The sequence below is a fragment of the Melozone crissalis genome, unplaced genomic scaffold (assembly GCF_028551555.1).
Source record: "Melozone crissalis strain CALT ecotype California unplaced genomic scaffold, PUWL_Pcris_2 ptg000045l_1, whole genome shotgun sequence".
NCBI lineage: Eukaryota > Metazoa > Chordata > Aves > Passeriformes > Passerellidae > Melozone > Melozone crissalis.
Genome location: NW_026535823.1, coordinates 22,931,135 through 22,947,537, shown reverse-complemented (window position 1 = coordinate 22,947,537; position 16,403 = coordinate 22,931,135). Strand labels below are relative to the sequence as shown.

The following is a 16,403-nucleotide window of genomic DNA, read 5'->3' as shown; positions in this document are numbered from 1 at the left end:
TTTGTGGGCGGGGCTTATGGGGGCGGGGAATGCAGAGCCGAGCTTCCATTGGCCAACGCCGCGCCGCAGCCCGGAAGCGGGTCCCGCGTGTCACCATGGCCGCGGCCTTCAGCAGCGATGGGGAGGCCGCGTTGAGGCGGGAGCTGTGCACGGTCGTGGCCGCGGCACCGCGGAGCGACCTCGACGGCTACTACGAGATGGGCCGGGCCGCCGCTTTCGTACGGGATGGCGGGTTCCGCAAGGTGAGTGGGACCCAGGGTGGAGCCGGCGGGGGGCTGCGGCCGCCCCCTCTCCCGCTGCCTCACAGGATTGTTAGCGCTGGAAGGCTGATCTGAAGATTATCCTGTCCCACCCCCTTGCCAAGGCAGGGGCACCAGAGCAGGTTGTGCAGAAACGCGCCCAGATGCGTTTGCAATGTCGGCAGTGATGGAGGCCCCACGGCTTCCCTGGGCAGCTGTTCCAGTGCTCTACCACCCACAGTGTAAAGAACTCGTTCCCGTGTTAACGTGAAATTTCTTTTGCCTTGGTTTATGGCCATTGCTCCTTCCTCTGTTCTGTTGCTGGGCTCCACTGAAAACAATCTGGCATTGTCCTCTTGGCACCCACCTTTGAAATATTTATATTATTAACGAGATCTTGTCCTCGTTCCAGGCAGGACAGGGTTAATTTCTGCAGTAGCCAGGAGGGGACATGGCCACGACCCAGAGGTTACTCTGTCCCACTTCCCATCACTTTCTGGGGACAGGGAAGGGGTCCTTCCCGGGTCCCAGAGTGTGGCATGGTCAGGTATAGTCAGAGCCCTGCATCGAACACTTGTGTGTGAATCATCTGTCTCTTGTACATTGTTATTGATAGTGCTGCTGTTACCATTGGTTTTCTTATTTAATGTGCTGTTTCCAGTAAACTGCTCTGATCTTGGCCTGAGATCTTTACGCTTCGTGCTTCCAATTCTCTGCTCCATCCCGCTGCAGGAGGAAGGAGAGGGGGGAGCAAGGGAGTGGCAGCGTGGTTTGGAGAGGCTCTGGGAGCACTGAACTGGAGAGTTACATCCCTAAACCACAACAGATCTCCTCTCAGTCTTCTCTTGACCAGACTAAACAGGCCCAGCTCCCACAGTCTCTCCTCACAAGAGAGAGGCTCCAGACCCCCATGTGGCCTCTGCTGGACCTTCTCCAGCAGCTCCTTGTCTTTCTTACCCTGAGGAGCCCAGAACTGGAGACCATACTCCTGACATGCCTCACCAGGGCCAAGTAGGAGGGCAGAATCATCACTCTGAACCTGCTGGCCACACTCTTGCCAGTGCACTCCAGGATCCCATTGGCTGTCCTGGCTGTAAGGGCCCTTGTTGACCCGCATTAGGTTTCTCTTTGCTTAATTCTCCAGCCCATCAAGGTCCTGCTGCATGGCACAGCCTTCAGGTGTATCAGCCACTCCCCCCAGTTTCATATCAGCAAATTTCATATCAGCAAACTTGCCGAGGGTCTACTCTATCCACTCTATCCATTCTGTCCCTTCACCTCACCCTCCCCAGTGCCTCACTCCCGTCTGCCTCTCTCCTTTTTCCGCCAGGTTGCCCTGCAGTTCCCTGACGAGCTCCTGGCAGACGCGGTGCAGGTGGCAGGTGGGCTGGAGGCAGCCACTGGGGCCGAGATGTTCGTGCTGGGAGACACCACGTACGGCAGGTCCGTGTGGGGCTCCCGGGCTTCCCTCGCGGGCAGGGACGGGGCGGTGTCAGGGAGGGGAGAGGGCTCCGCGCTGCAGAGCCTGTGTGACACCGCGTTGTTCTCCTCGCAGCTGCTGCGTGGATGAAGTGGCTGCCGAGCACGTGGGTGCCGAGGCAGTGCTGCACTACGGCCCGGCCTGCCTCAGCCCCTGCAGGAAGCTCCCGGTGCTGCACATCTTTGGGCAGCAGCCGCTGGACGTGCGGCGCTGCGCAGAGGCGTTCCGGGAGCTCTACCCCGAGCAGCAGAGCCGTGTGGTGGTGCTCAGCGATGTGGTGTACGCCCATGCGATGGGTGAGTGCTCCGGGGCAGGGAGGGGGGCTCTGGTGCTGCTCTGAGCTCTGCAGGGCTGCCAGGGTCAGACCAAGCAGGCATTCATTCCCCAGACACTGGCAGGTTTGATTTCTGTGTTCTCCCCTGATCTGCTGCACCTTCTCCACGTCAGGACTATGGCCAAGCTTTGTTCTCACTCCTCTCTTTCTTCAGGTGAGCTGGAGCAGCAATTGCGCCCCGAATACCCCAATGTCATCTTCTCCAGGCTGGTGTGGGGAGACCCTCCTGGCCCCGCAGTTCCTGGTGAGGAACGGAAGTTTGGTCGCCAGTTCCTGGTGGAAGCAGCAGGAGGGCTTCAGGACTATGCCATGTTCTACGTGGGAGCTGAGGGCCTTGCCCTCACCAGCTTCATGCTGACCTGGAACCGCTGTCCTTTCAGCTCCTTCAACCCCAGCACCGGCTGCGGCCGCCGCGAGACCCTCAACGTCAACCGGGCCCTGATGCGGCGGCTGTACCTGGTGGAGCGTGCCCGGGATGCCAGCGTGGTGGGCATCCTGGTGGGCACCCTCGGCGTGGCGGGCTACCTGAGCGTGCTGCAGCACCTCCGGGAGCTGCTGGCCCGGGCCGGCAAGCGCAGCTACACGCTGGCCGTGGGGAAGCCCAACCCCGCCAAGCTGGCCAACTTCCCGGAGGTGGACATCTTCGTCCTGGTGGCCTGTGCTCAGAACTCCCTCCTGGACTCCAGTGACTTCTACAGACCTGTTGTGACCCCCTATGAGCTGGAGCTGGCCTGCAACCCAGCCCGTGAGTGGACGGGGAACTACCTCACAGACTTCCGAGACCTGCTGCCAGGTAACAGCTACAGACAGCTGCCCAACACCCTCCCAGGGCACATTGCACCCAGCTGCCCTGCCTGTAAGCCGTGCTTGCTCCAGGACAGATGGGCCAGGCTGACATTACCATTCCCTGGCAGGTGCCTGTGCGCATGTTGAGCTCCCCCCGGCTGTTCCTGCAGAGGAGGCAGTTCCCGATGTCTCGCTGATCTCAGGGAAGATGCGAGCTGCCCACCTCTGTGACCCCCCCTCCTCTCAGCTGCCCCCCAGCACCGCCCTGGCCTGCAGGGACCAGACACGGGCGCTGGCAGAGATCAGCCCCGCAGGTTGGTGTTGGTGCCGTGGTGGGGCTGAGCACTGGTGCAGGGCAGTGCCACCTGCTTGCTCTGGATAACAATTCCCTTTCTCCTCCCAGCCTCCTTCCTGGAGTCCCGCAGCTGGCGGGGCCTGGAGCAGCAGCTGGGACAGACCCCGGTGTCCAAGGCGGTGCAGGGCCGACGAGGGATTGCCATTGCCTATGAAGATGAAGGGTGTGAGCAAGGCTGATTCAGCAGCACTGGCACCCAGCCAGGAGTGGGGCTGTGTGGGGCCCTGCCATTGGCTCCCACTGGGTGCACTGCCAGCACCTTGCTGGATGCAGCCTTGGGTCAGTAATACTGCAGTGGGAGAGCAGGAGCTGCATGTGTGTCCAGGAATGCCTGTGGCACCCTGAGGCTCATGGCCAGGGCAGCAGCAGGGCCAGGAGAGACGGCACTTGGCCCAGAGCCAGTCTCCAAGGGCTCCTTCATCCAGGGCAGCTTTGTCCCTACATGGAAAGGTCACAACTTTGCAAGAGCTGATAGTGCTGGGACTTGAGGCTTTTGTGGACTACTGCTGCTAACTAGAGCTGAAGAGGATTTGTGAATGAACTGGTTTTTAGAATAAAACATGGGCTGAGGAGCACAGATGTCCCAAAGTGAAAAAGCTATCATAGTGCCCACTGGGGAGCAAAGCCCTGTGTGTCAGCTAACACCAGCCAGAGGGAACAGAAAACCAGAACCAGGACCTCTGACAGTAAAAGCACAGGCTGGGCTGGGGAACTAGATCAAGGGCAGGGGAACTCTGAGCATGAACAAGCCCCTTAACTGCTTTTATGGATGGGAATGGGGTGCGCACATCCTGTGCTGCAGGAAGGACCCTGTGTTTGGCAGGGGTGGAGCCCAGCCTCCCTCATGTGAGGCAGGGCTGTTTATGCTCCATGCTGGGCAAGCAGGACAGACTGTTTTTTGCCATCCCTCCCAAAGCCAGGGAGACACTGAGGTGTCCCAGCCTTGATTTAACCCCCTCCACTCAGTTTTTTCCCCAGAGGGAAGAGGCCGGAAGGTCTGAGCACTGCAATAACGACAGCCACAACATAGAAATATTCTTAATATAATTAGGTGCAGGGCCTCCCCCCTCCCAACCACACGTACAAACGAGCAGGGGGCAAATCCCCCTGCCCAGCCAGCCACTGCTGCAGGCACAGGGTGGCCTCCCTGCTGCGGGGAAGGGCTGGGGAGGGGCTGGTAGCCCAGGGACAGGGCAGCCTGTGGTGGGGCAGCTCTGCCCAGGCTTCCCCTGCCCCACCACCACCTCCTGCAGCCAGCACTCCTGTTCCCTGCGAGGAGGGAGCATGCTGGGGGAAACAAAGATGCTGACACCGAGATGTGGCCACCAAATCTAGCTGAGGAGCGTCCCGAGTGGGTTAATTCTAGGTGGAGGGTTATTCTATGAGCCGTACTGCAGCAGGGCAGGGAGGATGGGGGGGCTTTTCCTTGTGGGGAAGAGCTGGTCCAGGCAAATCGTCCACGGTCCTGGCCAGGTGCTCAGTAGTCTGCTGTGTATTCTGTACCATGCAGCCCTCGGCACAACAAGGTGAACTCCTTCACCATCTCCTTCACTCGCCGCTTGTTCACACGCTCTCTGCTGAGACACAGGGAAGGGACAAACATGAAGTGGGACAGCTGCACTGGGCCATGCAGGGGGGTCATTCCTGTGGGAAATGTGGGGCACAGCTGCCAGGGCAAGTGGCACACAAACCTGAGGATCTGCTGGCTGAAGTTTTCCTTCTGCTCTGGAGTTACTCGGGCTGAGGGGAAACCATCCTGCTGCATGGCCTCCTTGATCCAGACGCTCAGGAGGCTGAAGCAGTGCTTGTTCAAGGCAAAGAGGATTTCTGCAAAGTGATCCATGAGGCTGCGGGAAGCCTGGCCACCGATGCCCTGCCACGGAGCAAACGACACGCTGAGCCCACATTGTCACTCCCTGCTCCCACCCACGCTGCTGGGCTCTCTGCCCCTGGTTCTGCAGGCATGCTCTCAGGAATAGAGCCCAGTGCTGCCTGGGGAGCCCGTGGTGCAGCATCTCTCACCTCCAGCACTGCCTGCAGCAGCGCTTTGCCATTCTCATGCACGACCTGTCCCACCGGGGCGATCTCTCCACAGCGGGGCAGCAGCTCCGTCTGCAACACAGAGGCCAGGCTGCTCAGTGCCAGCAAAGGCTCCACACTGCAGCACTGCCCAACCTCAGCCCCACGCCCAGCTCTCAGGGAAGACTCCACGATGGCATCATACTCACAAAAAAGCCACAGGATGCTTTGACTGTCGGGGCCTCGGGAAACTTGAGTGAAAGGACACCTGCAGGCAAAAATTACTCAGGTTAGCAGCCAGAAAACCTCCTGGCCATCCCAAATCAGCCCTGTGGTCCCCAGCCCTTCGCCCTTCCTGTTTTGCACCCAGTTCTACAGCAGGAGCAGGCTGGCTTCTCCTCAGGGTAATTTGGAGCACATGCCCATGCCCATGGTACTCACCACACTGAAACACTGCTTTGACATCCAGGTTGCTACACAGGAAGAGATCCGGCTTCCTTTTCAGAGCCTGCAAGGCACACAGACAGGCAGCATGAACCCAGCGCTGCAGAGGCAGCCAAGAAGCCTCCAAGGAACCCAGTGCCCCAGACAGCCTCTGCCTGGCCACACACTTACCTGAGCACACCCCCAGGAAAGGGCAGATTCACACAGTACAGCAGGAAACCATCACTTTACCCCTCCCCAGAATATAATTCAAACAGCCAGGCAGTTTGCTACACCCAGGATCTGCTGACCTCAGGAGCTGAGGAAAGGTGCCACAGTGGTGTGCAAACACTCAGACACAGAGGGCTCCTGTCCCATCAGAGCAGATCAGGCAGCAGCACCGCTCCCAGGACAAGGGCAGCCATGCAGGGCTCAGCAGAGACCAGCCACCCATGTACTTTTCTCTCCTGAAGATGCTGGCATCCCTGGGGTCACAGCAACTAGTTCAAGCAGTAACCCCAGACTGCACCAGATGATGAGATGCCAACATTTCTTGGCAGTTCCTGAGCAGCAAGTCTGAGATCAAGAAAGCTTGGGGTTTTTTAATGCCACACAATGATTCCACCAGCCACTGTGCGGGTCAGGCACTGCTGCTGGAGACACCCTGAGCTGTAGTACCTTGTGCAATGACTTAGTCCCCCTGGTGCTGGCACTGAGCAATTACTAGGTGGAAATGTTTCAGCCCGCACCCTCCGCTCAATGGGAAGGGTTTTTGACCTGCCTCAGTGAGCCCTGCTGTATTAGGCAGCCACATCCATACCCTGACCACCATGCCCACTGCTGCAGAAAAGCACTGGGAATGGCAGCCATGCCTCCTGCCCTGCTGTCACTGCAACACCAGGGACAGCAGCCATAGCACGGGAGCAGCCCTGCCGTGTGCCTGGAGCTCAGAGAGCAGCATACCAGGGCAGAAAGCCCTTGGGCTGAGCTCTGTGTGGGGCCACTTCTACCCTCTGAGCCTTTTCCCAGGGATAAAAGCAGGGACAGCTCTCAGTCAACAGCACCCAGGACACACAGCCATCTGCCCTTGTGGTCTATACTTGGAGCAAAACAGACTTAATTCCCACCCCATCTTCTCCAAGGAAAGTCAGGAGCCATCTGCCCAGTGCAGATGCTGGAAAACAAGAAGCTGAGGAGCAGGTTTCAGAGTTACTCCATCTCCCTTCTGACCTTTCCTATCACACACTGCAGAAGAGGATTCAGTTTTGGGCACAGAAGGCATCACTGTACCAGGTGGAGATGGCACAAGTGCAGGTACCTCTCCCTGCTGGATACAAGCAGAGAGCTTCATGGGGCAACCAAGGGCCACGTTATACCTGTGTGTGTATATACAGGCTGTGCACCACTGCTCCTGAGGCACTGGCACCAACATCAGCAGGTGAGCTGCTGGCTGAGCAATGGTTTAGGAACATATCCACTCATCGAGGCTGCTCCTGTACAGCTGGCCCCATACATGACAAATGCTTGCAAGAGATGTTACAGTTTTAGCCCTGGAACACTACCCCTGCTGGGGCCCTGCTGTGAGCTCCAGAGCAGGGACTGTGAGCCTTTCCCCAGCAGCACGTTGCTCAAGGGCAGCTGGCTCCCATGATAACCACCCAGCTGCAGGTTCCTCCACCCTGCCCGTCCATGGGTTTTAACCTGAGTCCTGCATGCTCCAAGTGTTCCATCTGGCACAAGTCTTCCAATGTGCTCAGGTTCCCACCTACCTGCAGGGTGCTTCTCCCAGCCAAACCAGACCTGCTGCAGGCAGAGCCCCCCAAGTTCTCCTGCAGATTCACTGCAGCATCTGCTCCTCACTCCAACAGTGCCGGGGGGAAGGATGTCGGTATTGGGACAGCTCCTTCCCATAGGACACTTAGCAGAGTGCAAGCCCAATGCAGACCTGGGTACACATACCTAAGTCTAATGTAAAAAGAGATGCTTTTTACCCCCACAAGGTGTGGCCCTCTGGAGCTTCTCCCATAAGAAAGCAGCACCAGGCAGGTCCAGCTACACTTTCCCAACACCAGGTATGTCTAGCTGCTCTTTCCTAGCACCAGGAACCCTGCTCCAGCTCTAGGACCTCTTCTTGCCAGCCCATCTTCCCGGTCATCTGCCACAGCACCTCTGCTCACATGGGGGAGGGTCTTGAAATGCTTTCAAACATCCCTCCCATATCCTCTGCAGGAGCAGCCACTGCAGAGATAGGCACTCACTCTCCAAGAACAACTGTTCTGCAGGATAGCATTGAGGGAACGTTGGGTTCTTCTCCACAGCACTTCAGAAACTACCAGAGAAGTCTTCAGAGCAGGTTCTTCTGTGCCCATTTCTTCATAGGCATGGAAGGGACACCCACTCCTCCAGTAGACAGAGGACAGTGGGGGCTGCACTGCCAGTTTCTGCAGCTCTCCAGAACACACAGCCTAAGTGCCCAGTATCCAGGCTCTTCCCAGACTCCACACCTGGCAGAGCAGAGCCTCTTGCTTTGAAAAGAGCCCATAAGGCTGGCCAGGAGGAGCAGTGAGCCTCAGCGTGGGGATGCTGAACCCATGTCCTCCATGGGGTTCTCTGAGTCTGGCTGGAGCAGGTGAGGTGGAGAGCTCAATGACTGCTGCATGCAGCCTGGAGCAGACCCCAAAGGGAGGGAGGTGGGGATGAAGCTGGCTGTGCTTGGCCAGGCACTGTCTGTGCCATCACAGGAGGTCAGTCATCTGCCCAGTGAGGCCCCACACACCCAGACTGCCCCAAAGATCACCAAAACACTCCCAAGGTCTGCAGGTGAGAAGCCCTGCTGGGGTGGGGTGGATGAGGTGGAAATGCAAGCTGGAGAGTCCCAAAATCCTACCTGCAACCAGGAGCACACATGTGATACCCACTGGCTCCCCAGCTTCAGAACCTGCCTGGTTTTGCCAACGCAGACTGGGTGCAAGCCCCAGCCACCATGGCACGTGATCCTGGGCAGAGCAGCTCCAGCTGCCTGGGTGGAACTGAGCCCCACGCCCTCCAGGTGGGATGCTCACCCTGGCACTGCAGCAGCAATGCTCTGCACTGATCCCAGCATGCAGCAGAGGAAGGAGGGAGCAGCTGAGAACAGGATGCTGGCACTGCCCTGTGCAGCCTTATGGCAGACTGGTTATTTTATCCTTGAGCATTATGCTACTTTGTGATTTGGCTTAAGCCAGCAGCTCCCACGATCAGCCAGCCATCAGAATGATTTGCCAATTAACATTGTGGCAAAAGGATCACCTGCAACAACTGGGCAGTTCCATAATCTGCAACCAAGCCCAAAGATGAAGTCAGCAGGAATCCTGTGACAGAGAGAGATGGTTCCCTGTGTGCTGGTGACAGAGAGCTGATATGTAGGCCCCAAGAACTTCTCCTGAGTTACCAGAAGGCAGGACAGTACTTATTGGCAGAGAGGGCAGAAACAGTGCCTGCAAGGAGGAACCTGACAAACTTGAAACAGGGAAGATGATATTTCCTCCAAGGCAATCAAAACAGATCAAAACACAAAAACAGATGGTCAGGGAAGTGGGAAATTTCCACCTTGACACACTCTTGTGTCCAAATTCACTGCTGCTCCGGAAGATGCATTACTTTGCCAAGAGGTCTGCAGGCAGAGCAGGCTGGGTGAAAACACAGCTCTCACCACACAAAAATCTGGTCTGAAGAGATCTGCAGTTCCCTCTGAAGTTAATCCTCCAATCTGCAAATCCTCAACAGCATCACTGCAGAGTATGGTCCTCTGGAAGAGGACAGGCTGGACCCATCTCTGCCATCAGACAGCCCTCAAAGTCCTGAGAGCAAGGAGTCAATCAGGGATGCTATGGCCAGTTCTTGATGGGTTTTAAAGCACCTCACTAGATCATCAGTCTGTGAGAAGGGTCAGGCAAGGAAGAGGAAACCTTGAGCTCTATATGTGAAGAGAGAAGACAGGGATGGGATCCTTTGGTCTCCATGGAGTTTCAGGAATACAAAGCCCAGGAAAACAACAGGTCTTGAGTGAGCGGTGTCAAGCTGGCAGCATCATGTCAGGTGTCTCACAGTCATCCAAGATGGAGAAGACATGGAGGTAGGAGCCTCTGAGCTGCTCCTGCAGGAGTGCTTCTGATGGATATCTGGAGATCCACACACGAGACAGGGCCAGCTGCCAGCACATGGCACAAGTAGCCTTGGGAGGGTCTTTCAGAGTCACCTAATGCCTTACACCCTGGCAGGATCACTTCCACCTACCCTCCAAGAGCAATGGGCTTGTTGGGTCCTTTCAAGAATTCCACGCAACAACAGCTCTCCACAGGATCTTCCAGTGCTTCCCTGCCCTCTTAGAAAGACTTGCTTCTGCCAGACCTGGATCCTTTATCATGATTTCCTCCCGTTACTGATTGTCCCACTCAAGAAGAACAGTTGTTTTTACCTACAACTGCCACATTACCTTTTACACATTCCCAGACTCACTCAGCTCCACAGGCTCCCATCAGCTTTTCCTCCCCACCATGTGTACAAGGTGGCCATCTTCCCAGATACTTTTCTCAGTTGTCTCTGATATAAATCTACAGAAATGTTGTGCCCCAAACTAGGCACAGTGTTCAAATGGAGGTCCTAGCTAGCAGTGAGGACACACCAAGAACCTCATGCACAGACCCCATTTACCACCCTCCCATCATGTTCAAAACCCTTGTTAAAAGGTCACAGCTTCCAAAACCAAAAGCAGAGCAGAAGTCTGATAGCCTTGATTATGTTAGGTCTTTCAAGGTGAAAAGCAGGGAGGAAGAGGCTGCAATATGGCTTTGAGAGGCAATGGGTCTCAGCAGGCTCTGGGCATCAAGGTGAGAACTGTGAGGAGAAGACCCTGCCTGGGGGAGGTCAGGTGCAACCCTCTTGCCCACTCCAACCCTCAGGACCTATGGGAGAGTCTGACAGCTTAGCACCAGGACATGCCAGGCACCCTCCCGGGGCTGCCAGCAAGGGTAGGATGGCCACAGCTCTGGGAGGAGCCTGGGTGAGTGCTCCTGCACAACCACTGGTCCAGCACATGTGGTTAGAGGTCTCCCCATCACAGAAACAGAGCAGAAAGCAACTCTGCCAGGCCCCTCTCACCACAGACCCACCCTGACCCACATCTCTGCCAGGGACACTGAGTGCACCAAGGACATCAGGGCTTCTCCCTTAAGGGCCATGGGGGGCTGAGGAGCACCCTGGGCAGGTGTATATACACACACAGCATAGCACTGGCCCTGCCTGCCCAGCGCCACAGCAGTGACACAAGTGCCAGCCCACAGCCCCTGCCACGTCATGGCCCACTGTCCCCAGCAGCTCCTGCACAGAACTGCCACCACCCAGAGCGGCTGCTGGGGCAGGAGGCAATGTGGCACGTGCCAGATCCAGATGCCATCACAAGCACGTTGCTCAGAGCCAAACCCTGGCAGCTGCCTGCTCCTGAGGGCAGGGGCTTCCTCCCACTGGCCCCGGGGCAGGGCAGCCAGCTCAGCCTGTCCCCGCTCCAGAGCACCCATCAGAGGGCAGGTAAACGGGTTAGAAAACATCCACTTAATGCTCTGATTTGTCTGTCACCCAAGGGTGACTGCAGCAGCAGCAGCACAAAGCACCCCATGCCAGCTTCAGCCCAGCAGGGGGGTGGGAGCTGGAGCTGCCTGCAGAGGAGGGCACTGCCCTGGGGATGGTGTGAACCCAGAACTAAAGGAGAATGTTTTGTTTTCAACTTCCACGGAAACAGATGGAGAAACTCGATATTCAACTAAAAGGAAAAAAAAACGTTGTCAACAGAAAGCTAAAAATAGGTTTAAATTGAATTAAAAAGAGAAAGAGAGAGAACAGAAAGTGAATGAATAAGAAACTAAAACACACCTGTGCCAGGAGTTGCATAAATGAATCAACAATATCAGGATGATCCCTGGGCCCTAAAATATAATAAAGATGTAACTTAAGAGAAAAATCATACAAACAGCAACTCAACATCATATAGTTATGTGATACAGAAAGAATTTACAAGTGAAAACAGGAGTGTAAGGGAGGAGGGGTGTGTGGGGAAGGGGATGGGCAACATGAGCAGTTTGAAGCAAGTTAAAGAAACAAAACATACAAAAAATCATGAAACTTGGAGAACCCAAGAACAGAAAGAAACTGCAAAGGAAAGGGTCTAAAGCCCCAGGGTCTCCAGCTAGCACCTGGGTGCTGCAGAGCCAAGGAGGAGTTCTTCGTTTCCTTGGGGAGGAAGAGAAGGAGGAGCAGGGGCTAGCTGAGCACCATCTCCACAAGGAGAATTAGAGCTTTTGCACTCTGGGGACTGAGCAGGTGTCTTCAGAGCACTGTTTGGTCCTGGAAGGTAACTGCAAGTGAACGACAACACCTCAGCAAATGCTTGACAGGCCTGGCTGGGCTCAGGCGTGCACATGCTTGTCACCAGCTCCAGCTGCTCAGGAGACCCTGGCACAGACACCCTCCCACCCCATTCCCAGATGCTCTCCAGGACGGTGAGTCCAGGACTCTCCTGGAGGTCTCCTCCAGCATCCTCATGGGAGAGAGCAGCTCAGTGCCCAGAGATCTCTGTGCCAGCACCACTCACCCTACCTTGGCATCTGACTGTGCACACTCACTTCTTGGTCCCTGTAGGTTCAGGCATGCCCCCCTTCTCCTGCCACACGTGGGCTCAGCAGAAGGGGCTCGCCCTGCTCAGAGCTGGCCTCCCAAGGGGACAGTCCTGGGCACACACCAAGCTGAACAGCCTGAGCAAAGCTTGCATCCAAGTGAGGGCACAGCTCGGGCTCTGGCCCCTCCCTTTTGCTCCTGCCTGGAGGCACTGCCAGCTCCCCAGCACCGAGGCAAAAGGGCTCCAGCACAGACACATCCACACGCCACTGGCACAAGCAGGGACCTGATACCCGAGGAAGCCTGGCCTGCTTGTCACTGACCCCAGTGACACCTGAGCACAGTGGGATTTGCTTGGACTGTGGTGTGGTGATGAGCAGGGCTCCTGGTGTCTCTCCCCCCATCTCTCTAGAGAGCTCTGAGCCTTGAGCTGGGGGACAGCATCCCCCTACCTGGCGCCCCGCTGTGAGCAAAGGATCAGAACCCTTGGGGGCCACATGTGGTAATGCTGAAGGACCAGATCCAGCTGCTCCAATGTACATTTGTCTCTGTCACAGGGCAGGTCACTAAGATGCTGAGGGGAGCCATGGTGCAAAGGAGCCTGTTCTAACCCCATTTGCTTTTTGTAGGGTGGGCAGTGAGCCAAAGATGGGCCCCTGCCCTGCAGGAGAACACCAGCATCCTCAGCATCACAGCAGGGACTTGGTGGCCACCAGTGACTCTGAAAAAGTAATTTCCCAGCTGTTCACACACACATTCTCCTGCTCATATGAGGGCTTGATTTCAGGCCACTAGAAGCAGCAGTGGACCCCAGAGAAGCCCCAAGATCTTCCTGTGGGCACAGCCTCCCTGCCAAGCAGGACTGCAGCTCCAGATCGAGCCTTGCTGCATGTGATATCCAGCCTGGGCTGCTGTAACAGTACAGAGGCCCAGAGCACCCAGGGGTTCCTGCTTCTGTTGCCTGCAGGGAAGGTACCCACCTTCCAGGGGTTGGGATGAATCCAAGAAACAGAGATGGCCCCAATTAGCTTAGCTAGGAGTGAAAACAGCCATTCCTGGTAAGAGGCCTCCAGAGTCCACGCATGCAAAAGCCTGACAACAGCCCCAGCTGTAGCAGGGACAGCTAATCCTACGTACCTTGCTGGAACAGGGTCAGTGTGACTGAGGTAACGAGCAAGAACAGGGCCTTGATGGGAGGGAAGTGGGCAGGCTCATGGGCAAAGATGTGAACCAGCTGCAAAAGAGAGAGAAGGGCTGAAGCTCCTGCTGGCCCTGCACGTCCCCGGCCTCCCAGGCACAGTTGCGTACCTGCCGCGTGAGTTCAATGGCAGAGACCTGGGGAATGGTGCTGTACATCTGCCCCAGCATCTCACACAGCTGAGGCACCATGGGGGCAAAATCATCCAGGAGGGTCTTCACAGACTTCTCAAATATGGCACAGACAGACTGTGGGAAGAGAGGGACTGCATGAGCAATGGGCATGAGGAGACCTCTCCCATGGCTTAATGCATGGATCCCAGGGGAGCAAAGAGCTGGCACTGGGGACAGGGACTAGCCAGGCAAAGGGCTCAGACCTGCTCTGATACTGCTGGCCTGCCCTGCAGCACAGGATGCTCCCAGTGACCAGGAAACACCCTTCCCACCACAGCAGGAAGGGTCCCCAAGGGCCAGGGAGAAATGGCTGGTGGGACATTGCACAGGGGCAGTACTGGACTGAACAAATGGACAAGCACCAGATGATACAGGTCCAGTTCAGAACAGAGCTGTTCTCTTAGGGAACACAGATTGGGTAGATCCCACCTCCCTGCTCATGGCAGGACCCCAGCTACTGGAGAGAAGCAGAGCTGATGGAGGAACAAGACAGACAAGAATGACTTGATGCTGCTGGTGACAGCAAGCAGCACTGGTCCACATAACCCAGCAAGACATTCCTCTCACAGGCCATCACACAGAGTTTGTCTTTTGCTGTCCCCTGCTCAGGTCAGCAAGGACAGGCAGAGTTGCAGGCAGTATACAGGTGAAGCCTGGTTACCTCCACCACCTGGGCATCATTCAGCCACTTGCTGAGAACCTTCTGTATGAGCTGGAAGACTTGCTGCAGAACCACCACCACCTGTAAGGAATGAGAGACACTGAAGAGAATTGGCCTCTCTGGGAAAGGGAGATTCAAGACTAAGCATGGCCTGGACTCAAACCTTCAGGCACCATCCCTCTCCAAAGCTGGACAGCTTTATTTCTGAAGCAGCCTGCCACTGCTCACAGTTGGCAGGTAGCACCCAGGCCACCCTCCAGAGCAGCACCTAGCCAAGAGGCATCCAAGAGGCAAGTCAGCTCTGTCCACCTCAGGAGTGGTGGGATGAGCTGAAGGAGCTATTTTAGCTGGAATAGACCGGCACCACCCTCTTGCTGGCACATGCTGCATTCTCCATTAACCCCCTCTGGTGCAGTGAGTTGTGAGGCTTTGGCCAGAGAACTTGGAGCTATTGCTCTACTCACTGGGTTGGGTCCTTGCTGCACTGGCAGTTTTTTGACCTCGGTGCTCTCATGGTCGTCATCGTGGTGGCTGATGTCTAGGGTGGTGAAGAGGTTGGAAAGCAGGCCCAGGATGTGGATGATGGCCAGCCTGTTGGAGGGATTGGGCTGCCAGGGAAAATAAAGCCAAAGTATGACACAGCCTGCACTACTCAATCGCAGTCATGTCTTTGGGATGCTGAGGAACTGAACTGCAGAGGCAAAGTGCCAGAGAGGGGTTCCCTGCACTGCACTTTCCCTTGAGCCCATGTTTAGAGTGCTGCTTCAGCACAGCAGCCCCAGGGCTACAGCCAGCAGGAGAAACCACTTCTGGATGGAGGCAGCACACAGGCACTCACCGTTTCATCAGCCAGCTTTTCCAGCTGCTGGATGTAGGGGGTGATCAGGGAGTGCAGGTTCTTCAGGATCTCCTCCACTTGCAGTGCAGAAAGCAGGAAACCAAGAGCCTGCATCAGCCACATGCACTGGCTTGTCTGGGACAGAGAAGACACAACAGGGAGGTCACTGCCTAGCCCACAGCCCATGCTCTGACAGCTGCAGGGTCCCAGCTGGGTGTGCTGCAGCTCCTGAGCTGCTCTATCTGAGTCCCTCTAGGTGCATCTCACTGCAGGAGAGGGGAACAGCTCCCTAACAGCATCTGTTCCCAGGGAACAGGAGCTCTGGCTTCAGCACACCTGGCCTCCTCCCAGCACCTGCCAAGGAAAGACCAGCTGGTGTCCAGAGATCTCCAAGCTGGCATCACTCACCCTAAGTTGGCACACCATCCTTTGCACAGCCTGTCACAGCCACCCTGTCCTAGGCACAGGCAAGGCTGGGGCTCAGTTCCTACACTTATCTCCCTTTCTCCTCTTGAAAACATGCCTGTCATCTAGGTATCCTTGGGTTTGGAGAGACTGGGAACTGCTAGAGTTAAGCCTCCTCCTCCTCCCTCTCTAGAGGACATACCCTCCCAGCAGAACCCCAGGCTGTGTGGGGAAGTGAAGCCCAGCAGCAGCGAGAGGCAGCCAGCAGATCTCCTGATCCTGCACACCATGGATGCAGTGCTGAGTTCTCCTCTGGGGACAGCTCTGTGTCTTCAGCTGAGCATGACTAAGGGGGCACGGGGGGGGCAAGGAGAACCAGCAGAGGTGTGAGTCAGCCTCTCTTACCTTGTGAATCTGCTTCATCAACACCTCCTGTCAAAGGGAAAGGGAGAGGAAAAGAGAAGGGTGAGTGCTGCAGAAAGGTCCTTCCCTTCCAGGACTGACAGCAGGAGGTAGGACTGACACAGGAGGCTGAGACAAGTAACACCAGTGTGAGCACAAACATTGTGTGCTCCCCACAACCTGCCACAGGCAAGAACTAAAATTCCTGTCCCCTGAGCCAGCCCACTCAGCCACCCAGCAAGAGGAGCTCCTGGCTTGGATGGGCTCTGCAGCAGGATTGCTCAAGGAGTCAACCTCAGCCAGGGTTTCCTTATTCCAGTGAGAGTGCTCCCCAGGCTCTAAAAGCAGAGATGCTTTTAAGAGCCCTTCACCTCTCTCCTCCCATGTGCATCCTGGCAGCTTGCCCAAGTCTAGCCCTTCTCCTGGTGCCTCAGGATTCTGA

The 16,403-nt window shown here is 56.3% G+C and overlaps 2 protein-coding genes across 3 annotated transcripts in view; one reads left to right on the top strand and one right to left on the bottom strand.

Annotated features, from left to right (window-relative positions):
- The first annotated feature begins 90 nt into the window (after nucleotides 1-90).
- DPH2 (diphthamide biosynthesis 2) lies at nucleotides 91-3,771 on the top strand. Its single transcript, XM_054285988.1, has 6 exons — nucleotides 91-242; nucleotides 1,570-1,682; nucleotides 1,795-2,015; nucleotides 2,208-2,846; nucleotides 2,968-3,153; nucleotides 3,243-3,771. The coding sequence occupies exons 1-6, from the start codon at nucleotides 96-98 to the stop codon at nucleotides 3,371-3,373; spliced, it is 1,437 nt and encodes a 478-aa protein (XP_054141963.1). The 5' UTR covers nucleotides 91-95; the 3' UTR covers nucleotides 3,374-3,771.
- A 450-nt stretch (nucleotides 3,772-4,221) lies between these two features.
- IPO13 (importin 13) overlaps nucleotides 4,222-16,403 on the bottom strand; it is a 31,007-nt gene continuing 18,825 nt past the window's right edge. Inside the window, exons 9-20 of one of the 2 annotated variants that reach the window (XM_054286315.1) lie at nucleotides 15,965-15,991; nucleotides 15,155-15,289; nucleotides 14,781-14,924; nucleotides 14,317-14,397; nucleotides 13,593-13,730; nucleotides 13,422-13,518; nucleotides 11,544-11,596; nucleotides 5,655-5,721; nucleotides 5,423-5,481; nucleotides 5,217-5,306; nucleotides 4,886-5,067; nucleotides 4,222-4,771 (exon numbers count right to left, since the gene is read on the bottom strand). In XM_054286315.1, coding sequence (XP_054142290.1) covers nucleotides 4,672-4,771; nucleotides 4,886-5,067; nucleotides 5,217-5,306; nucleotides 5,423-5,481; nucleotides 5,655-5,721; nucleotides 11,544-11,596; nucleotides 13,422-13,518; nucleotides 13,593-13,730; nucleotides 14,317-14,397; nucleotides 14,781-14,924; nucleotides 15,155-15,289; nucleotides 15,965-15,991 — 1,173 coding nt within the window. In that variant the 3' untranslated portion in view covers nucleotides 4,222-4,671. The remainder of the gene's footprint in view (nucleotides 4,772-4,885; nucleotides 5,068-5,216; nucleotides 5,307-5,422; nucleotides 5,482-5,654; nucleotides 5,722-11,543; nucleotides 11,597-13,421; nucleotides 13,519-13,592; nucleotides 13,731-14,316; nucleotides 14,398-14,780; nucleotides 14,925-15,154; nucleotides 15,290-15,964; nucleotides 15,992-16,403) is intronic. The other variant, XM_054286316.1, reaches the window with a different exon arrangement.

Excerpts from the sequence above, each read along its gene's own strand:
- DPH2 (XM_054285988.1), top strand. The coding sequence starts at position 96 with ATGGCCGCGGCCTTCAGCAGCGATGGGGAGGCCGCGTTGAGGCGGGAG. Across the intron at positions 1,683-1,794 it reads GGAGACACCACGTACGGCAG|CTGCTGCGTGGATGAAGTGG; the intron begins GTCCGTGTGGGG and ends TTCTCCTCGCAG. Across the intron at positions 2,847-2,967 it reads CTTCCGAGACCTGCTGCCAG|GTGCCTGTGCGCATGTTGAG; the intron begins GTAACAGCTACA and ends ATTCCCTGGCAG.